The sequence below is a fragment of the Lichenostomus cassidix genome, chromosome 17 (genome assembly GCF_008360975.1).
Source record: "Lichenostomus cassidix isolate B80296 chromosome 17, HeHo_3.0, whole genome shotgun sequence".
NCBI lineage: Eukaryota > Metazoa > Chordata > Aves > Passeriformes > Meliphagidae > Lichenostomus > Lichenostomus cassidix.
In genome coordinates this window covers 5,478,723-5,496,960 of record NC_139497.1, presented here as the reverse complement: position 1 = coordinate 5,496,960, position 18,238 = coordinate 5,478,723, and the positions used below count along the sequence as shown (strand labels likewise).

Genomic DNA, 18,238 nt, shown 5'->3' with positions numbered 1-18,238 from the left:
CATCCAGTACTTAGATTTGAAATATATGCTGGGTATTGGAAAGAAAAATACAATCTAAAATACGTTTTGTTGTTTTCATGCTTCAGGAAACTTTTGACGCTGGACTTCAGGCTTTCCAGCAGGAGGGAATTGCAAACATCACTGCTCTGAAAGACCAGCTGCTTGCAGCCAAGCACATCCAGTCCAAGGCCATCGAGGCCCGGCATGCTTCCTTGATGAAACGCTGGAATCAGCTACTGGCTAATTCTGCTACCAGGAAAAAGAAACTCTTGGAGGCTCAGGAGCACTTCAGAAAGGTTAGTGACCAACCATGGGGCTACAAAAATCTAATTGTGCACTTTATAAAAAATATACTCTTGCAACTTCTGTAGCTTGTTCATGCTTTTGCAGTTAATGATTATGGAGATCCTGGAGACTTAACATAAAAATTTCTGAGATGCTTGCAAGGCAGACCCTTGCTAATGCATATTAATTCCAGATGAGCTCATACAGAGTATTGGCATTATTGCACGACTGAACAACTGGATTTCTTCTCTTTTCAAGGTTGAGGATCTGTTCCTCACTTTTGCAAAGAAGGCCTCTGCCTTCAACAGTTGGTTTGAGAATGCTGAGGAGGACCTGACAGATCCTGTGCGCTGCAACTCACTGGAGGAAATCAAAGCCCTGAGAGAAGCTCACGACGCTTTCCGTTCCTCCCTAAGTTCTGCCCAAGCTGATTTCAACCAGCTGGCAGAGCTCGATCGCCAGATCAAGAGCTTCCGTGTGGCCTCCAACCCCTACACTTGGTTCACTATGGAGGCCCTTGAAGAAACCTGGAGGAATCTGCAGAAAATTATCAAGGCAAGTCAGGGAGAGAAAGACTCTCTTCATAGTTTACAACCTTTCAGTTGTCCCTGCAAGTTTTTCTCTGAGATAATGGGTACAAGAGTTTGTCACTGTAATACAGATCAAAATATCTCAAAATTCGTGAGCAAAGAAAAATTGCCATTAACTGTAAACTTGCACTATTGCGAGTTGTTATTGTGGTTTTGCATTTGTGGCCCTTCCAAGAGCAAAGCACATGTGTCTCTCTTCCTGGCTGTAAAATAAGTTTAACTTCTCTGTTGTGCAGTGAAGCGAGTGCTGGTTCAATTCCAGTTCTCAGGACTTAAGTTCTGAATTGTTATCTGAAATGCTTTTCTGTGGATATGTAGGACACCGAGCATTCAATCTTGTTTTGAGGCTCAGAACTGTGCTGGGATACAGCTTTTAGTTTTTACTTTCCGTTACAGGATGAGACCAATCCCTTTATTTCTCTGAAATTACTGTTGTTCATTTCTCAGGAACGTGAATTGGAGCTGCAGAAGGAACAGCGAAGGCAGGAAGAAAATGACAAACTCCGTCAGGAATTTGCTCAGCACGCCAATGCTTTCCATCAGTGGATTCAGGAGACCAGGTATAGTTTGTCTTTCCAGGACCTGCCCTTAGAGAATTCCTTAGGTTGTATTTGTATGCATTCTCCATCTCTTTGGACTGTCAAAGTTGTAAATGTCTCCTGCTGAAAAACAGTTCATCAGGACTTGTCCATTCCCTGCAGTTGAGATTTGAGGGAGACTTCAAATTAGCTCAGGGGGAGGAAAGCCCTGAAACACCAGATTTTAAAAATGTTCCTATTTCTGAATTTGTTTTCCTGCAGTAATTCCAGTTATCCAGGACTTCATTTTTCCCCAGTTATTCCTGAACTAGGCTGCAGCACAGCTGGGGAGGTGGAGCACAAACAGCTCCAAGCAGACTCTGAAGTGCCAGCAGCGTTTCTGTTAATGTCCCTTTGGTATTGAGTAGTGTATTGGGAATCTTACTGGAGTTCAAATAGAGAAAGAAGCTGTGAAAAAAGCTTAAAACTTTGTAATCATTTCTCTTAGCTGCTGTCTCATAATAACTTTCTCTAAGGAGAGGGAGTAAAGATTTAACAACTGTGTTAGAAATAAAAAGTCTCAAGGTTGAACATTGCAGGTGCCCATGCTCAGTTAGTGCTGCTGTCAGCAGCTCTGACAGGCTCTGGTTGAGGGTCAGAGGAGGTGAGTTCTGTTCCATGTAACCCTGTGATTCTCTGTCTCTGTGTGTTTACAGATAGTTCTATATGTGTCTTCATGAAATAATGAAATATGATTTTTAACTTTTTGATGTTTGCTTCCCACCCAAATCTCTGTCCCTCTCTTACTGTCTTGTCTCTGTCCTGCTGCCTGATGTTTGGATCTTCACATTCTACAGGACTTACCTGCTAGATGGGTTAGTATTGAATTTTATATCTTTAAAATTTTGGTGACATGTTCTGCTCTCTCTGTGTGTCTTCTCCTGTCCTTACATCGCTTGTGAAAGCTGCACTGAAACCCCTTTTATTTGAAAAGAGCAATCTGCTGCTGAGATGCACAGACACAGGAAACAAGAGTAGTTAAGTACAAACCACTAGAAACAAAATAATTTCCTAGTCAAAAGCAGAATTACAATGGGAAGCCACTGACACACCATGGAAGTCCTGAGTTTTGCTCTTGCTTTCTCTGAGGGTTTGCACAGGAAAATGCCATTAATTTGGTAAGATTAGTAAGAATGTAGCTGCTTTCCCAAGGCAGACTATTCTGACATTTCTAATTTTTCAGCTTAAGAGATTTGCTTAGTGAAATAAAACATTGGACCGTGACTGTTCTCAGAACAATTAGATCTCCAAAGTATTGACTGGTTTTGATAAGGAGAAGGGAAGATTCTTATGACGAAGTTTTGACGAAATTACATATCTTAAAACCCCACAGTTTGCAAATATGAACTGCCCATTTTTAATCAGCTGCAGAACCATGCCCCATACAGATTTTAGCCTTGACAGGAGAAAACAGACTTTCCAACATGAACCCACAGAGCTGTTGGAGTCTGTCTGCAGTTTTAAGCCCACTCTGTGTCCATGGGAATAGTTCCTGATGAGGATGTGTGCTGGCCATTTGTCTGTAAATGGAAAGGAAATAAGATCTTTAAATGTTTTCAGACTCCCAAAGCCTCTGCAAATGTGTCTGTCCAGTTGAATTTCTTCAGCAGGACAAGCCTCAGCACAGTGGAAGCTTTGTGATAAGCTGTGATGTCAAATGCCAACAGTGTCTGGGCCAGGGCAGAGGCTGTGTGTGAGCCTCTGCACAGGGCTGGAGGAGGCCAGGGCCTTGCTCCTAAAGAGAAAGCTTTTCCTAATAAAAGGGTGGAATCTTGCAGATAACTCTGCTGCTTATTTGCTCTGTAATGATCACAGTCTCTTGTGTTCTGCCAGATAAAAATAGTTTGCCCTGTTTTTGTTGTACCATTTAATGGAACTGAGCAGATTTTCCTGGAATGGATGCTGAATTTCCTGCTCCTTTGTCAAGTAGTGCTGTAGATTAGTTCTGGTATCCAAGAAAAGTGAACAGAAAGGAGCCATTCACTGAAAGATGCAGGGTCAGAGTTAGAGATCCTCATGCCAGGCACTTTTGTTGAACAAATTACCAGAGGGCTGCTGATATGACAGGCAGAATTTGTCCCTAATTCTGTGTGAATAGATTAAAAATGTGGATTTAGTTCCAAGAGGCATTGGCTGTGCTTAGCCTGGCTTGGCAAGAGGGGGAAGGCAAAGCTTCAGGGAAGTGTCAGAAGAGCTGCCATGCACACTCCTTGCTTTGCAGCCTGTGTGTGCCCAGCACTGCCTGGGAGGGGTTTTCTTTAGGGAAGAGAGGAAGAAGAATTTAGAGTTTAGGAAGAAAAATGCCTTTAAACAATCTGTGGATGAGTTAACTGCAAAACTTCTCTTAGTGAGACTCACTTTTCTGTGACTTAATGAAAATAACAGTTTATTTTTGTGTATGTGCAACCAGCATTTAAATAATTTTCTCTCATTAAGTACTTGCTTGTGTTTGCTGCAAGGCAGTGCTGGCTTGGATTGTGGCTCCACTGCAGTGGCCGTGTTTTGGTGTGTTCTTTCCTCTGTTCTTTCTTTCTTCCTTTTTGGAATTTACTTGGTTTCTTTCCTTTGACTAGCATAGCATATCGTCGTGTCATTCGTGTCTATCAGTATGAAGTTGGGGATGATCTATCTGGAAGGTTTTTTCCTCTTATTTTCTTACCTCACTTTGGTTTTCAAACGCACTTTTTAATTCCAAGGCTCGCTTTCCTTCCAACTAACTTTCACGGCTTAGAGATGCTTGGAGGTTTGTTTCCCTGTTGGTTCTTTCCACGGTTGGTTCCCAGCTTCCTGCTCAAGGCTCTGGGCGTGCGCTTCATCTCTAGGCGGACGCTGAGTCTGAGCCTTAACCCTGTGGTGAGAAACACCCAGACGTTTGGTGCATTTTCATTGCTGCAGAGTGATTCAGCACTTGAAATCCCCAATCTCAAGAAGCTCAAAAGCATGCGGGAGGACAGAGTCCCCAGTGGGGATGAAAACCTGGTTTTAGTGACTGAAATACCAGAGATTCAGGTTTTAGGCACTTAAATACCCTGGAGTCAGAGGACACCCCACCTGCACAGCACCCAGACTCACTGTCCATGTGTGGGTCATGCAGTGCGAGCTCTCACCGTACGTGTTGGAAGGACAGAGATTCCCAAACACGGCTGCTTAGAGATTGCTTGGGATTTTGGGGTTGGGGGGGAAGCAGCATCTAGAGACTGTCCATAGTTAGTCTGTGTGAAGGAGATCTTGGAGGCCCTGGCCACAGTGGGGACCTGCATGTAAAGTTCAGGGTGGAAATCACTGGGCAGAGTGGCTGAGCCTCAGCTGCTCTGGATGCAGCATGGAGAGGTGGGGTGGGAAAGGCACCTTTCCACCAGGCACTGCTGAGCAGCAGAGGTCTGTAGCTCTCTGCAGGGATTATGCTACATTCAGATTACTTTTCAACCAAACCAGTAGTTCTCACCATCTTTTTTTACCCTCATTTTCCCCTTTGTAACACACCTGTGTAGAGCTCCTGTACCTGACTGCAAATACAGCCCATCCCCAGTGACTCACCTGCAGTTGGTGTGTGTGGTGTGTGCTGGGCACGGGGCAGGGGGGTGGGACTGCACTAAATTCTAATTCCATGAGGTCCAGTAAAGCGGGTGCTTTGAGTCTGGCATGAAGTGTGGCTGCTGTTCACGTTGCCTTTCAAATGGGGCTAGAAATTAACTATATACAGAAATAAGAATCAGACAAAAATGAACAGAGTCACTCTGAAATAGGATGAGTCAGCATAAACAAAACACAAAACCAGTGTTTAAATACCTGAAAGGATTTTTCATTTCAAGGAAGGACTGTTAATTTCAAGCCCCACATGCCATTTTTTTATGAGATAAGTGCCTTCTCTCATTGTTGTTCTGTGTTTAGGTCGTGTATGGTGGAGGAATCGGGAACACTGGAGTCACAGCTGGAAGCTACTAAAGTAAGTGATGTGCACCCGTGGCTAAAACAGCATTTCCAGCTGGCTTGGGAACACAAGGTGGAAAGGGAAATGCATGCAATTATATGGGAAAATCTTAATTGATTTTAGACATTTGGAGTACTGAAGAGACCTCTGGGATTATCTATTTACATATCTGATGTCTACTTACATCGCAGGCCATTAAAAAACACTGATGCAGTTTTCCTTTTTCTTTTTTCCTTTTTCCTAAAGGATGGGGGTTAGGGCAGAGACAGTACAGTATTTTCAGCACATTTCCTAATAAGAAGTGTTTTAGTCTCCAGAACTGGTTTGCAAGCTCAGATTTCCAATAGCGAGCATGAAGATGAACATTGCTCTGAATCTTATTTCACAAATCCCAGTAGATGAACATAAAGTCCTAGGAAAAAAAATAAGAGTATAACCCTTCCTCCCCTGCCAGCCTCTGTTCTAATTTTTTATGGTAGTTTTTTTTGGTGCTCCATGATTTCTCTTCTCTTTGCTCCCTTCTCACAGCGCAAGCATCAGGAGATCCGAGCTATGAGGAGCCAGCTGAAGAAGATTGAGGACCTTGGAGCAGCCATGGAAGAGGCACTTATCTTGGACAACAAATACACAGAACACAGCACTGTGGGATTGGCACAGCAGTGGGACCAGCTGGACCAGCTGGGCATGAGGATGCAGCACAACCTGGAACAGCAGATCCAAGCTCGGTACTGCCCGGCTCATGTGTGGTTTGAAGTGTCTGACTTGGGGTAGAGGGAAAGACAGGAGCCACAGCTGCCCATGCCAGCAGCCAGCCTTGCATGGTCTGTGCTAAGGAGTCACCTGTGCTCAGACCAATGGATGCAATGAGCTTGTACATCCCCACCACTTCCCGGCTCCCTTCAGAGGGATGAAGGGAGCAGTTTTGGAATAGTTCCTCTTGGCCGTGAGCAATGGTGGGATCTTAGTGGAACTGATTTATTCTGTGGAGTAAGTGTGTACAAGTGTTCCCACATGGAATGGTTGTTTGCTTCTTTGTCCTCACTGTGTGGTGCAGCCACTGGCTGGGGGCTGATGGAGTTCTGCAGTTCAGGAACTGTTCACCCACCTTCGCTGCTTCTTTTACAGGAACACCACTGGAGTCACTGAGGAGGCCCTGAAGGAGTTCAGCATGATGTTCAAGTGAGTTGCAAGGGAACACATGCCAGAGGAATGCTTGGGAGATATTTCTGGCACATGGATGACTCCTGTTTGCCGGATCCATTTGTGGCTCCTTTGTTGTCTGCCCCATTTTGTGCTGACCTGCTCCATTCTCTGCTAGAGGGGAACACCTCCAGCCCCTAATGCTGGCAGTCCCAATGCATTCCAGCTGGGAATACAGCTGGTTTAGCAGGGGGGAATGCTTTTTAAGCAAAGCAAAGAATTTGTGCCTACTTTTAATGTATGTTAGAACTATTTATTGTTACAAACTCATCTGTCCAGAATAGGGGCTGGTTATAACCTTGATCTAGTTTTCAGCCCACTTTACAGCTCTCAGGACTCAAAAACTGACACGTGGGTTCTGTTTTTATGTTTTTAGGCACTTTGACAAGGACAAATCTGGACGACTTAATCACCAGGAGTTTAAGTCCTGCTTGCGCTCTCTCGGCTATGATCTGCCCATGGTTGAGGAAGGAGAGCCAGACCCTGAGTTTGAGTCTATTCTTGACACCGTAGATCCCAACAGGTACGTGAGTTGGACTTTTCTGTACAGCAAAACAGACAGAGGTATTGGATGGGGAGGTGGCTGGGAGGTCCCTCACAGCCTGAGAGCCGTAGTTGCATTCAAAATGACTCATGTGAAAGCCTTTAGAAGGCAAGCCTGACGTTTGTAAAGCAGAAATTCACTTTCAAAAAATTATATGGTGTTGAGACTCCTGTGTTAAGACTTCCAGTCCTTCCAGAACAGCTCCAGCCCCTCCCTGGAGGGCCTGGCAGTGCCGTGCTCTGGGTGCTGACACTGTGTTTTGCTGGCAGGGATGGACATGTCTCGCTGCAGGAGTACATGGCCTTCATGATCAGCCGGGAAACGGAGAACGTGAAATCCAGCGAGGAGATCGAGAGCGCTTTCCGTGCCCTCAGCTCTGAGGGGAAGCCCTACGTGACCAAGGAGGAGCTCTATCAGGTAAGTGCTGGTTGTGGCCCCCAGGAAGGAACATACAAGACTTTTGTTCATAGATAAAGCCCAGCACTAATGGCTTGGAGGCTCATGTCACTGGGGCTGAGTTAATTCTGACCCTGCCAGGGGATCCCCTGCAGCAAACACAGAAATTGCTGCAGTAACCCAACTCAATTGCTTTCTTGGCTCTATAGAGGAAGAGGAAAAGCTTTATGTACTAAAGAACTGTGCAGGTTGAGTAAAATGAGCTACTCAAAGGCCTGAAAGGGAATGCATTGTCCTCAGAACTTAGAGCTTACCTTTCATCATTTGGGAAACTAGAGGGGGATGTTTCTCCAGACAGAGATTCAAAGGAAAAGCTTGAGCCTAAGCTTAGACAGTATGAACATCTCCCTCCCACTGCCCTGCCAAGACAGCAAGTTTTTCCTGTCTGAATCCCACCAGCTGGCAGGGAAATAAAAGAGTTTCCAGAGCTTCCTTGTGCCAAGTTACCTGTTCTGTCTCCTCTTTGGGGAGAAGACTCTGGTCAGGCCTTCCAACCCTTAAACAAATGGTGCCAACAGACAGAGCATTTTCATGCTGGGCGTAGTTGTGCTGCTCTGGTTTCTGCCCCAGGGAATGGGAAGGCTGCTTGTCAATGTCTCTTGGCAGCCCCAGAGCCCTCTCACCCCCACGCTGTCTCTCTTTCAGAACCTGACCCGGGAACAGGCCGATTACTGCATCTCTCACATGAAGCCCTACATGGATGGCAAGGGCAGGGAACTGCCTTCTGCCTACGACTACATAGAATTTACACGTTCACTCTTTGTGAATTGATCTGAAACACTAGTACCAAAAGATGCAAAGGACATGCTCACGTTTGCTGACTGTAGCTCTGCATGTGTCTCTCTCTCTTCATGCTCTACAATAATCAGTGTTACTTTATGATGTAACCTTAAAGTGCTTAGCTTAAAACTCTTAGGGAAAAGAAACATGTTGCAGTGTGCTTCAATAAAAGTTACTGGTCGAACCACATCATGTTGTGTTTAATGGTTAAATGCAAATTTAACTGTTACATGGAGGCAACTCCAGATGTTAGTTACCTGTGTTTTCCAGGCCAGTGCTGAACAGGTGAGTGGGGAACTGTTCCTGGAGTCAGGGCAGCACAGCTGTTGTGCTGCTGCCTTAGTCCATGATCTCACTTGCCAGCTGCTCCAGGTGATTCATTTCCTTTGGTCCCTGCTCGGTGAAGTCAGAGCTCAGCTGCCAGACTTTGACTGTCCCAGCAGCATCCCCTGCTGCCAGGAGCCGCGTGTGCTTGGTGTTAAATTCCAAACAGTACACAGGGCAGTCGCTCATAGACTGCTTCAGGGATGCAGTGGGCTTCTGCATGCTCCTCGCCAGGTCAAACAGGTGCACCTCTCCTGCAGACACAGACATTCATTGCAGCTTCATGGCAACAGACATCATATCTAACAGCAGGTAAGTATCTGCTTAGTCTGGGACTGAGAGTTATTTTTAACCTGTTTCTCCTGCCTGATGGGTGTCTAGGCTGTGACAGACAGCTGACATCACTGCAGGCAGCATGAATTTGTTCTGCTGTCAGAAACCTGAAACCAGCTTGCCAAATTCTGTGAAATCTCCATTCTTTAACTCAAAAATCTTTGGGCAATTTTCTAAGGAAAAGGTTCTCATTTTAAACCATTAGTTCTGGAACCAGATGTTAAAAACAAGCTGGAAATAGATTTAGCCACAGTGATCTTGTTGTGCTGAATCCCTGTAAGTGACTGTGGTAACAGATTTAAAAGTACCATCAAAAGTGAAAAATAACTGCTGGGTCGCCTTGCTAAAGTTAGAAATTACTCCATTGTACTAATTACACAGTGCAAATAATGGCCACTGCTCCATGCTTGTGGGATCTGCTAATCAGTACAATCGACTTGTACTAATTATACCCAGCACACAGCACACTCCTAATTTTATACCCATGATGAGGCACCTGCAGTTACTTGCCTTCCCCAGACGCAGCTGCAAAAACCAGTGGTCGAACTGGCGACCAGCGTACGCAGAACAGGTATTTCTTTGATAACTGCAGAGCAAAGAGGGGCTGTGTCTGCAACATGGAGTGTAAGTGAACTTGTCCATCCGTCCCACAGCTCAGAAAGAGGTTCCTGGGGGAGGGAGGAAGCAAGAAACAACTCTTTGTTATATTGCTAAAGAACAAAAATCAGTCAAGGAGCATGACCTCGGACAATATTCCTGCTTTGAAAGGTCTGAGTGTGTTTCCTAAAGCAGCAATTGCCGGGCTGTGGGCTGTAGAGATGCAGCTTTGTTACTGCCCTCAATTAAGCTTAATGAGGGCTTGTGTTGACCACTGATGGGTTGTGGCCCAGGGCTGCCTGAGAACTGCTGATCTAGAGCCGGGCATTGTTCGAGCTGGGCTTGTCTCATGCAAATTAAATGCAAACCTGGGCTGTCAGCGTGTTTCACAGAAACAGGGCTTGGGGCCTCCACGGATGGTGGGTGAATTGCTGGCAGAGATGGGAGCTTCTCATTTAAATTCTGGCAGCTACTGGTGAGTTTTCTGATGTCAGAAAAATCTTACTGATTTTGTAAGATATGTAGTGATCTGCCCAAGTGAAGGACTTTTTCAACTCTTTGTCTTTAAACTGAGTTTCAGTTGTAACATCTAGGATGATCTAAGGAAGGTGCTAACATTGCTCATGTGCCCACATGCCTCTGGTGCTCCTGTGGTCTCCTACAACGGGAAGTTCCCAAAGCTAGGTGACCCTTTTTTTGGAACTTGTTCACACGCCCCCAGGGGCTACTTGAAAAACCTATGTTTAGATCCGGGCAATGATAGTGTCCCACATGCAGCACTTGCCTGTGGAAGGGCGAGCAGCTCACGGAGTATACAGGCCCAGCGTGAGGGGAGAAGGCGAGTTCTGCCGGCGCCCTGAGGGCAACGGAGCCGCCCTGCCGCAGAGCCAGAGTCTGCGCCGCAGAGGAGCACCTCAGGGAATACCCACCTTCCACCCCCACAACGAACACACTGGGATCGAAGTGTGAGAAGGACAGCGAGGTCACTCCCACGGCTGCCTCTCCCCAGGCCATCTGGGGAAAGAGAGACAGAGCTAGTGTAAGCTGGGGCTCCAGAGAGAGGTAGATGCAGGCAGAGCCTGCTGGAGACCCAGCGGGCTGTTCATGGCACAGCTTGTGACAGCTCTGTACTTGTAGCACTGCTCAGCCTTTAGCCTCTGAATCCCTCCTACAAAGGGGTTCACGTGAATTAACATTACAAGCAAGTTCTCCATCTCAGCAACTTCTTTTTGGAGCATGGCACAACCTCAGCTGTTGCCAGTCTTCCAAGAATGATTTCCATGTGGAAAAGGAGATATGGATCAAGGGTTAGTGTGGATATTCAGAAGGGGCTTTTCTTGGACCTTCTCAGAGAAGGGCAAGCTCTGACATTTGGGATTTAGGGTTCAGGGTGTTTCTGTGGAATGAGCTCTGAGTTGCTGAACTCACCTTCTTCAGCCGAGTGCTACGAGGGACCTGCTGAGCCACGATGGCGAATCCTTCGGCCAAGGCCAGCCGCCCATCCCGCTCCTCCCTCCACACCAGGATCTTCCCATCTGTCCCCACGCTCAACAGCCGGGAGTGGTTTCTGTGCTTGGTGTCAGGTAACCAATTAACCTGTTCCAAATGCCATGACCTCAGGACAACGGGGACTGTCACAACTGCCCAGCCCATGCAGCCTGCCGTGCCTGGACCTAACCAGACCCAGGAGCAGAGCCAGGCACCAGCCTGGTACCCAAATGGCTTCTGCTGGGAGCTGGCACAGACACAGAAGCAAGGAGAGAAATGCATCCAGATCCTTAGGGCTGAATTCTCCATTGCAGTTTCTGTGGTTTACCTGCCCTCAGTTTTGGGATGGGCATTCACAGCACTTTCACCGAGCTACAAACAACAGCATTTTCCTATCGGATGAGAAAAATACAGAGTCTCTGGAGTCACAGGGCCCCAGAAGGGAAAAATCCTTAGGAAGCCTGACTGCATGACATATGTGTAAATCCCCTTAAAGCGTGTGGCTTTAAGCTTCCAACCAAGGATCAATGACACTTTGCTACTTGTGTTTTTAAACCACTCCAAGTATCATTGGCTGCATCTCCATTAATAAATGGTTACAGTGTGGAAATAGGTCTGCTCTCCATTTATCCTGGACACTGAGAAGTTATGTTTTACTGGCTAAGTGTCTGTTCAGGAGCTATATTTGAGGGAAAATAGCCAAGCAAAAGATAATATAACTGCTGAAATGTCTGTGAACTGCCTGCCTGTATATGGAATCCAAAGGGATGACATAGAGCAGTGGCAATTCTCACCTGCCCCAGCCCTGTCTGCTGTTAATGTTCTCCGTTACCTGATAGACTGGGTCAGTGTGGGTGTCATCTGTCATCCCTGTCCTCCAGATCACAGGGTCTTCTGTCCTGCTGGTGTCCCACACCACCAACTCCCCACTGAAGAGTCCACCTAAAAGGACAAAGGTAAAATATCTAAGGTCTGACACAAATGCACAAATGGAGTGATGGTGGAAACAGACCCACCAGCTTCAAAGGTTGGGCAGCTCTGTGCAGAGCACAGCCAGTTCTGGTGTAAGAGAATATTGCTCTGCTGAAATAAGCATGTTTTCCCTTACAGCCAGGGCTGGATTTCCTTCTGTCACCTCTCTCTGAGGAGATCATATAAAGGCAGATGTCACTGAAAAGGCACCAAGTCCCAGTTCAGATGCAACAGTGCACTTATCTGTGTTGGTGAGCATTAGTTCCTCAGTGTGAGGAGCTGCAACACTGTTCCTTTTACAGGAAATCTGAGGCTGGACTCAGAGAGAAACGAAAGGATCCAGGCTGCAGGGAAAAAGGACATGTTTCAAGCATGGTCTGAGGGCAGAACAACCCACCAGCTATCAGTGATGGCTGGGAGGGATGGAAAGCCAGGCACATGACAGAGCTGGGAACATCCACCACCAGGTCAGGGTGCTGTGGATTCAACCCTCTTCTGTCCAGATTCCAGGTACAAATATAGGATTTTTCTGTGCTCCAGTTCCCATCATCCAACCTGAAAAACAAAAAGCTGTATCTTGCCTTGTGTGTGCCAGAGGATCTCAGTCCAGCAGAGCTCTGAGATACCCCACTGGTCATCTCAATGTGCTGCTTTGTGTCCCCTCATGAAGGAATCATGAGGGGATGGAACTTCTCTGTGGGCTGGTTTATACAGGACGTGCCAGGGCAGATGTCTGTGCTTACAGAACAAAGTGCCAGCCAGTAAATCTCAGGTGCAATTTCCCTATTCCAAGACCTACTCGTCATTCAAATAATGGGAACAATCACAAGGGCGTATATGGAAAGTTCATGGAAGGAATTCTGCTGAGAGTACCCACAGACAGAAACCACATTCTCATCTGCAAACAGCTGTAGACTAGGAGAGCAGAAGGAGCAACTAACATACAGGTTTGCCCTGTTTTACTCTTCCTTAAGTGTTCCCTCATGGATACCCTTTGTGGTGGGGCTTTTAATCTAAGGAAAGGGGAGCATTGAAAACAAAAAGAGTAAGGGCACCAGTAGGGCCAAGAAAGGAGGGGATGGTACAGACATTTATGAAATAGATAAATGATCTGTGCAACACTTATTTCAGAAATCCTTAACTGTGTGTTGTTACATGTCCATGGCACCAGGCACATGCATGAACAGGGGCCTGGTTCATCCAGGGTGCTCAGAGACCACATTAAACATCATGATCTCAGTGAAGATAAAGCACATTCTCCCAAACCTCACCTACAGGTATTTGCAAGTGCATCTGCTCTTTACATTTTTCAAGCAGAATTACCTAGAAACAAATCAGTAAGATCATGTATCCATTTTCATGGCAGAGGGAAGGTAAAAGAAAAAAAAGATGTAATTTAGGACTTGACTGAGATTTTGTTACTTTGAAGATGAATGATTTAACTTGAATAAGGAGTATGTATATGTCAGTTTATTACTACAGAGAAAGCAAACATCTCTAGACCTCAGGTCAGCTTGAGACATCACATCAGCCCCAGCTGCACTGCCCAGTCCATCCGGATACTCACCGGCCATAGGAACATGCAATGACAGATCCTGTGACATTCCATGAGACACTGGTGACCTGCAGGTTTTGATCCTGAGCCTCTGGGTATGACAAAGTATGCAAACATAACACCTGAGAGAGATCAAATCCAAGCACTGAAGCAACAATCTCCGAACAGAGAGAAACGAGATCTATACCACCCCTGTTGTGATTGTGTTACAGTGTGGGCTTTCCTCAGTCTAAAGATTTATGTAAAAAGGTTGTTGAATTCCTATTGGGAAACAAACCCATAACACAGCTGTCACTCAATCACTACCTCTCAGAGAGTGCACAGCTCTGGAAGGCTATGCCAAGAGTTTACAGCAGCCACCAGGTGTGAGTCTCGCACTCACTAAGCTCCACAAGAAACAGTTTGAAAATGCAAGTTCCAATGCGTACTGTCTGGTACAAATTGCTTCCATTCCTGAGCACCATGCACTAAACAAGCATAACCTAACTAGGAAGAGCTGCCAACTCACTGACTGCAAATGTTCATAGATCCCTGCTATGCTGGAGTGCTCTGAAGGGCCTGAAGAAAAGCCTATACCAACTGCAGGCTTCCTCCTCTCACTGCTGCTACAACTCAGTCACCGTCAGAAAGAACAGTTTTACCAAGCAAGGAGAAAGCTGAAAAAAAACCCAAAGCAACCCACCTAGTAATGTTTCATTATTAGAACCTGGCAAGAACATCACAGCAGTAAGGAATAGAACTAACAACTTAGAGTACCTGCAACCAACTCTGCTTGGACAATGACCTGCATTCTGTCACTTACTGTTCCATCCTGATCTGTCCAGTTTACTTCAAAGCCATCAAAGGCATGACTTCTCCAGTTTTTATTTAGCTCTTTGATAACAGTATCCTCCACTCTCCGAAGGAATGACAGAAGGCCAGTGTAATCTACTTGGACTTCTTGCTGGAAGTCTTGGACAGCATCTTTGCTCTGTTCCGTCTGCACTGCAGCGTCTCGGGCTGTATGAGACTGTGATGGAGCTTCTGATGTTAAAATTTCCTTAGTCTGGCAAGCTTGCTAGTAAAAGAAAACAGGCAGTCTATAACCCAAACAGAAAAACAAGCGTTGTACAAAGCATTCAAAGCACCTTCCCCTTCCTGGTGCTTCACAGAGACATTCCATCCCCTTTGCACAGTTTTGGTTCCTGGTTAAAAACAGGGTGCCTCCGTGTGCCTCCTCTGTCCAGCTGTCGGTGAGGTATTTGCGACCTTCCCATGACCTGATCTGAGGCAGAGACACCCGAATGCCAGCCAGATTCAGGCAGTGCTCTACAGCATGGAATGGGAAGGATGGGAGAAGGCAAGAAGGTAGCGAGCTCCAGTAACGAGCGAGCAGCGCTCACGGTGACAGCGCAGCATTATCAGCTTTCAAACGGCGGGGCGGCAGCCGCTCGGGCGGTTCTTTGCCAATTCGCACGCAGGGGCTAAATCAGCAAAACGCTGAAGAGGCAGAGCCGGCGGGCAGACAGCGACCCCGCTGCCCCGGGCCCAGCGCGCTGCCAACAACTCCCTGCGTGGGAGATTTCGGTCCCGGGCCGCCCTGGAGACGCGGGATCTGCGGGGGGTCACGGACGAACGCGGAGGGGGCAAGTCGGGGCAAGATCCCAGACGGCCCGGGGAAGGGGCAGCCCTGACAGCCGCCCCCCTGCGCGGCCCTGTCCCTGCCGGCGGTACAAGAGCGCGGAGCGGGGCCGCCCCGGGGGTCTCTCACCGCCTCGCAGCGCGCGCTCCGGGCGCTCCTCCACAGCGACTGCACGTCGGCACCGGGAGCCGTCCTGTCCGCGAACATGCCCGGACCGGAGAGGCCCCGGCGGTCCCGGGCGGATCGGGGATCGCTCCCGAGGGTCGCGGCCCGCCGCACTCCCACCGCCCGCGCCTCCGGTTCCCATGGAAACGGGCGCCGCGCGATGACGTCACCGAGAGACGAGTCCGCCGGCTGCGAGCGGTAAACTGATGCGGGTGGGGCCATGTTGGAGAAGGGCACGGCGGGGCTTTGCCGGGCGGGCTGTGGCTCCATACGGGAGAGGGGTACGGGCTGCCCCGGCATCTTTGTCAGAGCCGTGAGGCCGGCGGAGGCTTCTTCTTCCCCTTCGGTCGCTCCCGCCGTACCCGCGCCGGGGCCCGCCGAGCCCCGCGGCGCTGCCGGGGCACGAGTGGCAGCACAGGCGGGAGGGCGCGGGGGCTGCCAGCAGTCAAGATGGCGGCGGCGGGGGGGCGACAAAGCCGAGCGCGGTGGCGATGGGGGTCGGGCCGCCTTGTGAGGGAAGCGGCGTTTGAGGAGAAATCCGAGATTTGGGGGCTGGCGGCGCAGGAACCCCACTGCCGTGCCTGTGGCTGTCCCGGAGCCACGGGCGGCCGTGCTTGGGAGCCGCTGACCCGCCGTAGTGCGGCTCGGGACCGCCGTGGGAGGAATTCTCCCCAGTGCTGGACACAGCGGTGAAGCTCCCGCTCTGGTTGGCTATCGCCGGGTATTTGCCCGGGGAACAGGGCCGGGGGCCAGCTCGGTGCACATTTAGAGCCCAAGGTGTGCTCTGGCTCGTTGCTTTGCTGGCAGCCCTCATTAGTTTTGATGGGAGAATTATGGTAATTGGTGCCGAGGGTGAATTACCGTGTGACCGAGCTCGCTGCATGCCCGCGGGGCAGCTCGCCGCGAGTCACCCTGGTACCTGGGCAACCGCCGCTCTACCTGGATAACCTGTGCTGTTCCTCTCCGCAGGAACACTGACTGCTGTTGCAGCTTCTTTAAGTGATTATTCCTAACAGGTATGACTCTGCTTGGAGGTTTTTTCTAACTAACTCATTGGAACAACTTGATGATGAATGCAGAGGCTAAATTTAGTGCTGGCATAAGCAGGCACAGATGCACCAACTTCAGTGGAGTTATTCCGGCTGTTGCTGGGAAGGAGTCTGGCCTGTGTGTAGGAATCAAGATTGCAGGATACAGAGTAGGAGCTCAGCAGAACGACTGTAGTGCTTTCACCTCTTGAGCACATAGGAGTCCATTTACATCAGAGCTGAGTGCAGTGTTTCTTCTGAGAAATTTAAAGTATTTCACAATTATTAGTGAAATAAGAGTCCCTAAAACTCCTGGTAAAGAACTATTATAGCCATTTTACAGACAGTGAAACTGGAACAGAAGGAGGTTCAGTGGCACCTCCTTGAAAAACAAGAAGTCTCAATGGAACTGAATCCTCCAGAATTTCAAATCCTGGCTGAGTATCTGCTGTGATTCTTCCCCTGGCTGGTGTGGACCATCACGATATCCTAAAGAAGAGCCAAGAACATAAAAGCATAAACACTCTTGGGCTGGAGTGATGGCCCTTTTAGCCCTGTCATCTCTCTCTGATTAGCACAGGAGTTAATCTCAATTTCCAAAGTCCAAGTTAGGCATCTTCAGCAGCAGCTGGTTCATGTGGAAGTGCAAGCAGTGGCAGTCAGAGATTCCGTGGATGTAATGCTGAGCACTTCTCCTGCAAAAAGGCTCCTCACTTGGGGTCACTGCATGGGCAGTTCTTCATGTGTTGAAAAAACTGATACTAAATATTTGAACCCAATAGCAGAGTGGTTTTCTTAAGAGGATCTTACTATTTAGGATTTATCCTCTATAAATAGATCATCTTCAGTCATCATTAAATTATCTTTAATTGGTATGATTAAACTGCCAAGGCATATTACTCTTTTGTAGAGTAAATATTACAAGTGTGAATTAATATACAGGCTGCATCATCATGAAAATGCTAAGCACAAACTGCAATTTAAAAACTTTAAACAACTTGTCTGGGGGAAAAGGAGAAAAGTTTGCAGGTTTTTTGAGATGGCGAAGAGGTAAGAAAACTGGAATTTAAGTATGTGAAACAGACCAAAACAAATCCATTTTTTTAGCGAGTAATATGCAAAGTTACTGCTAATATAGAACATGTTCCCTATGTGGTGGTGCATGTCTGGGCTTTTTCTTCCCTGAGGATGAGAAAGGAGCAAACAGCTCCAGACAAAGACTGTTCTAAGTAATTGCACTTTGATCCTTTATTCCAACTTCTCTGATTTGCTGGGGTTTCAATATATCAAAGGTATTTTGAGAAATCTTACGTTGCTTGTTTTCTGGCCTGGCAGTATCAGATATATGGATGTTTTTGTTTGCACATCATAACACATCAGAAATAAGGCAAAATCGGGGATAAATGGGGGAGGGCTGTTACTTGCCTAAGGCTACCCTGTCTCTCTGAAGTGGCTGCTTTTACAGTGCTGATCTGTGCTTTATCCTCTCTGTTTCATGAGACTAAGTGTAGGAAGTTTTCACTTTCACAGAATAGAGCAAATCAGCATCAGAAAACAAGAGAAGGCTGAGGTAAAGAGAAAACAAAAACACAAGCGAGGGGGAAAGCATCAGAAAAAAGACTGAGCTGTAACAAGAAGCTGCACGCTGGGGTGTGATTACTATAACCCGAGAAAAAGAAATACTCTGAGCTGCATTTCAGTAAAAATTCCCCCACTAGTGGGTGCAGTTGCTGCCCTCGATTTGTGATAAATGCAACTATTCAGTTCTGTCGAGGCTCCAGACAGGCGAAA

The 18,238-nt window shown here is 47.5% G+C and overlaps 2 protein-coding genes across 7 annotated transcripts in view; one reads left to right on the top strand and one right to left on the bottom strand.

Moving 5' to 3' along the window:
• Positions 1-8,553, top strand: part of SPTAN1 (spectrin alpha, non-erythrocytic 1) — a 46,326-nt gene extending 37,773 nt beyond the window's left edge. For 2 of the 4 annotated variants that reach the window (XM_085077100.1, XM_085077096.1), the window contains 11 exons: positions 87-296; positions 544-840; positions 1,323-1,435; positions 2,251-2,268; positions 4,027-4,089; positions 5,345-5,399; positions 5,913-6,109; positions 6,510-6,563; positions 6,961-7,107; positions 7,398-7,545; positions 8,230-8,553. In XM_085077100.1, coding sequence (XP_084933226.1) covers positions 87-296; positions 544-840; positions 1,323-1,435; positions 2,251-2,268; positions 4,027-4,089; positions 5,345-5,399; positions 5,913-6,109; positions 6,510-6,563; positions 6,961-7,107; positions 7,398-7,545; positions 8,230-8,355 — 1,428 coding nt within the window. In that variant the 3' untranslated portion in view covers positions 8,356-8,553. The remainder of the gene's footprint in view (positions 1-86; positions 297-543; positions 841-1,322; positions 1,436-2,250; positions 2,269-4,026; positions 4,090-5,344; positions 5,400-5,912; positions 6,110-6,509; positions 6,564-6,960; positions 7,108-7,397; positions 7,546-8,229) is intronic. The other 2 variants (XM_085077098.1, XM_085077097.1) reach the window with 2 other exon arrangements.
• A 5-nt stretch (positions 8,554-8,558) lies between these two features.
• DYNC2I2 (dynein 2 intermediate chain 2) lies at positions 8,559-16,301 on the bottom strand. Of its 3 annotated transcripts, none has more exons than XM_085077101.1 (9): positions 15,384-16,298; positions 14,436-14,690; positions 13,646-13,755; positions 12,476-12,633; positions 11,939-12,048; positions 11,047-11,214; positions 10,403-10,632; positions 9,532-9,689; positions 8,559-8,942 (listed from the first exon to the last, which is right to left on the bottom strand). In XM_085077101.1, the coding sequence occupies exons 1-9, from the start codon at positions 15,717-15,719 to the stop codon at positions 8,704-8,706; spliced, it is 1,764 nt and encodes a 587-aa protein (XP_084933227.1). In that variant the 5' UTR covers positions 15,720-16,298; the 3' UTR covers positions 8,559-8,703. The 3 variants fall into 3 exon arrangements, with proteins under 3 accessions (XP_084933227.1, XP_084933228.1, XP_084933229.1); XM_085077102.1 differs by having other exon boundaries at positions 14,436-14,686; positions 15,384-15,622; XM_085077103.1 differs by lacking the exon at positions 11,047-11,214 and having other exon boundaries at positions 15,384-16,301.
• Between the last annotated feature and the right edge of the window lie 1,937 nt (positions 16,302-18,238).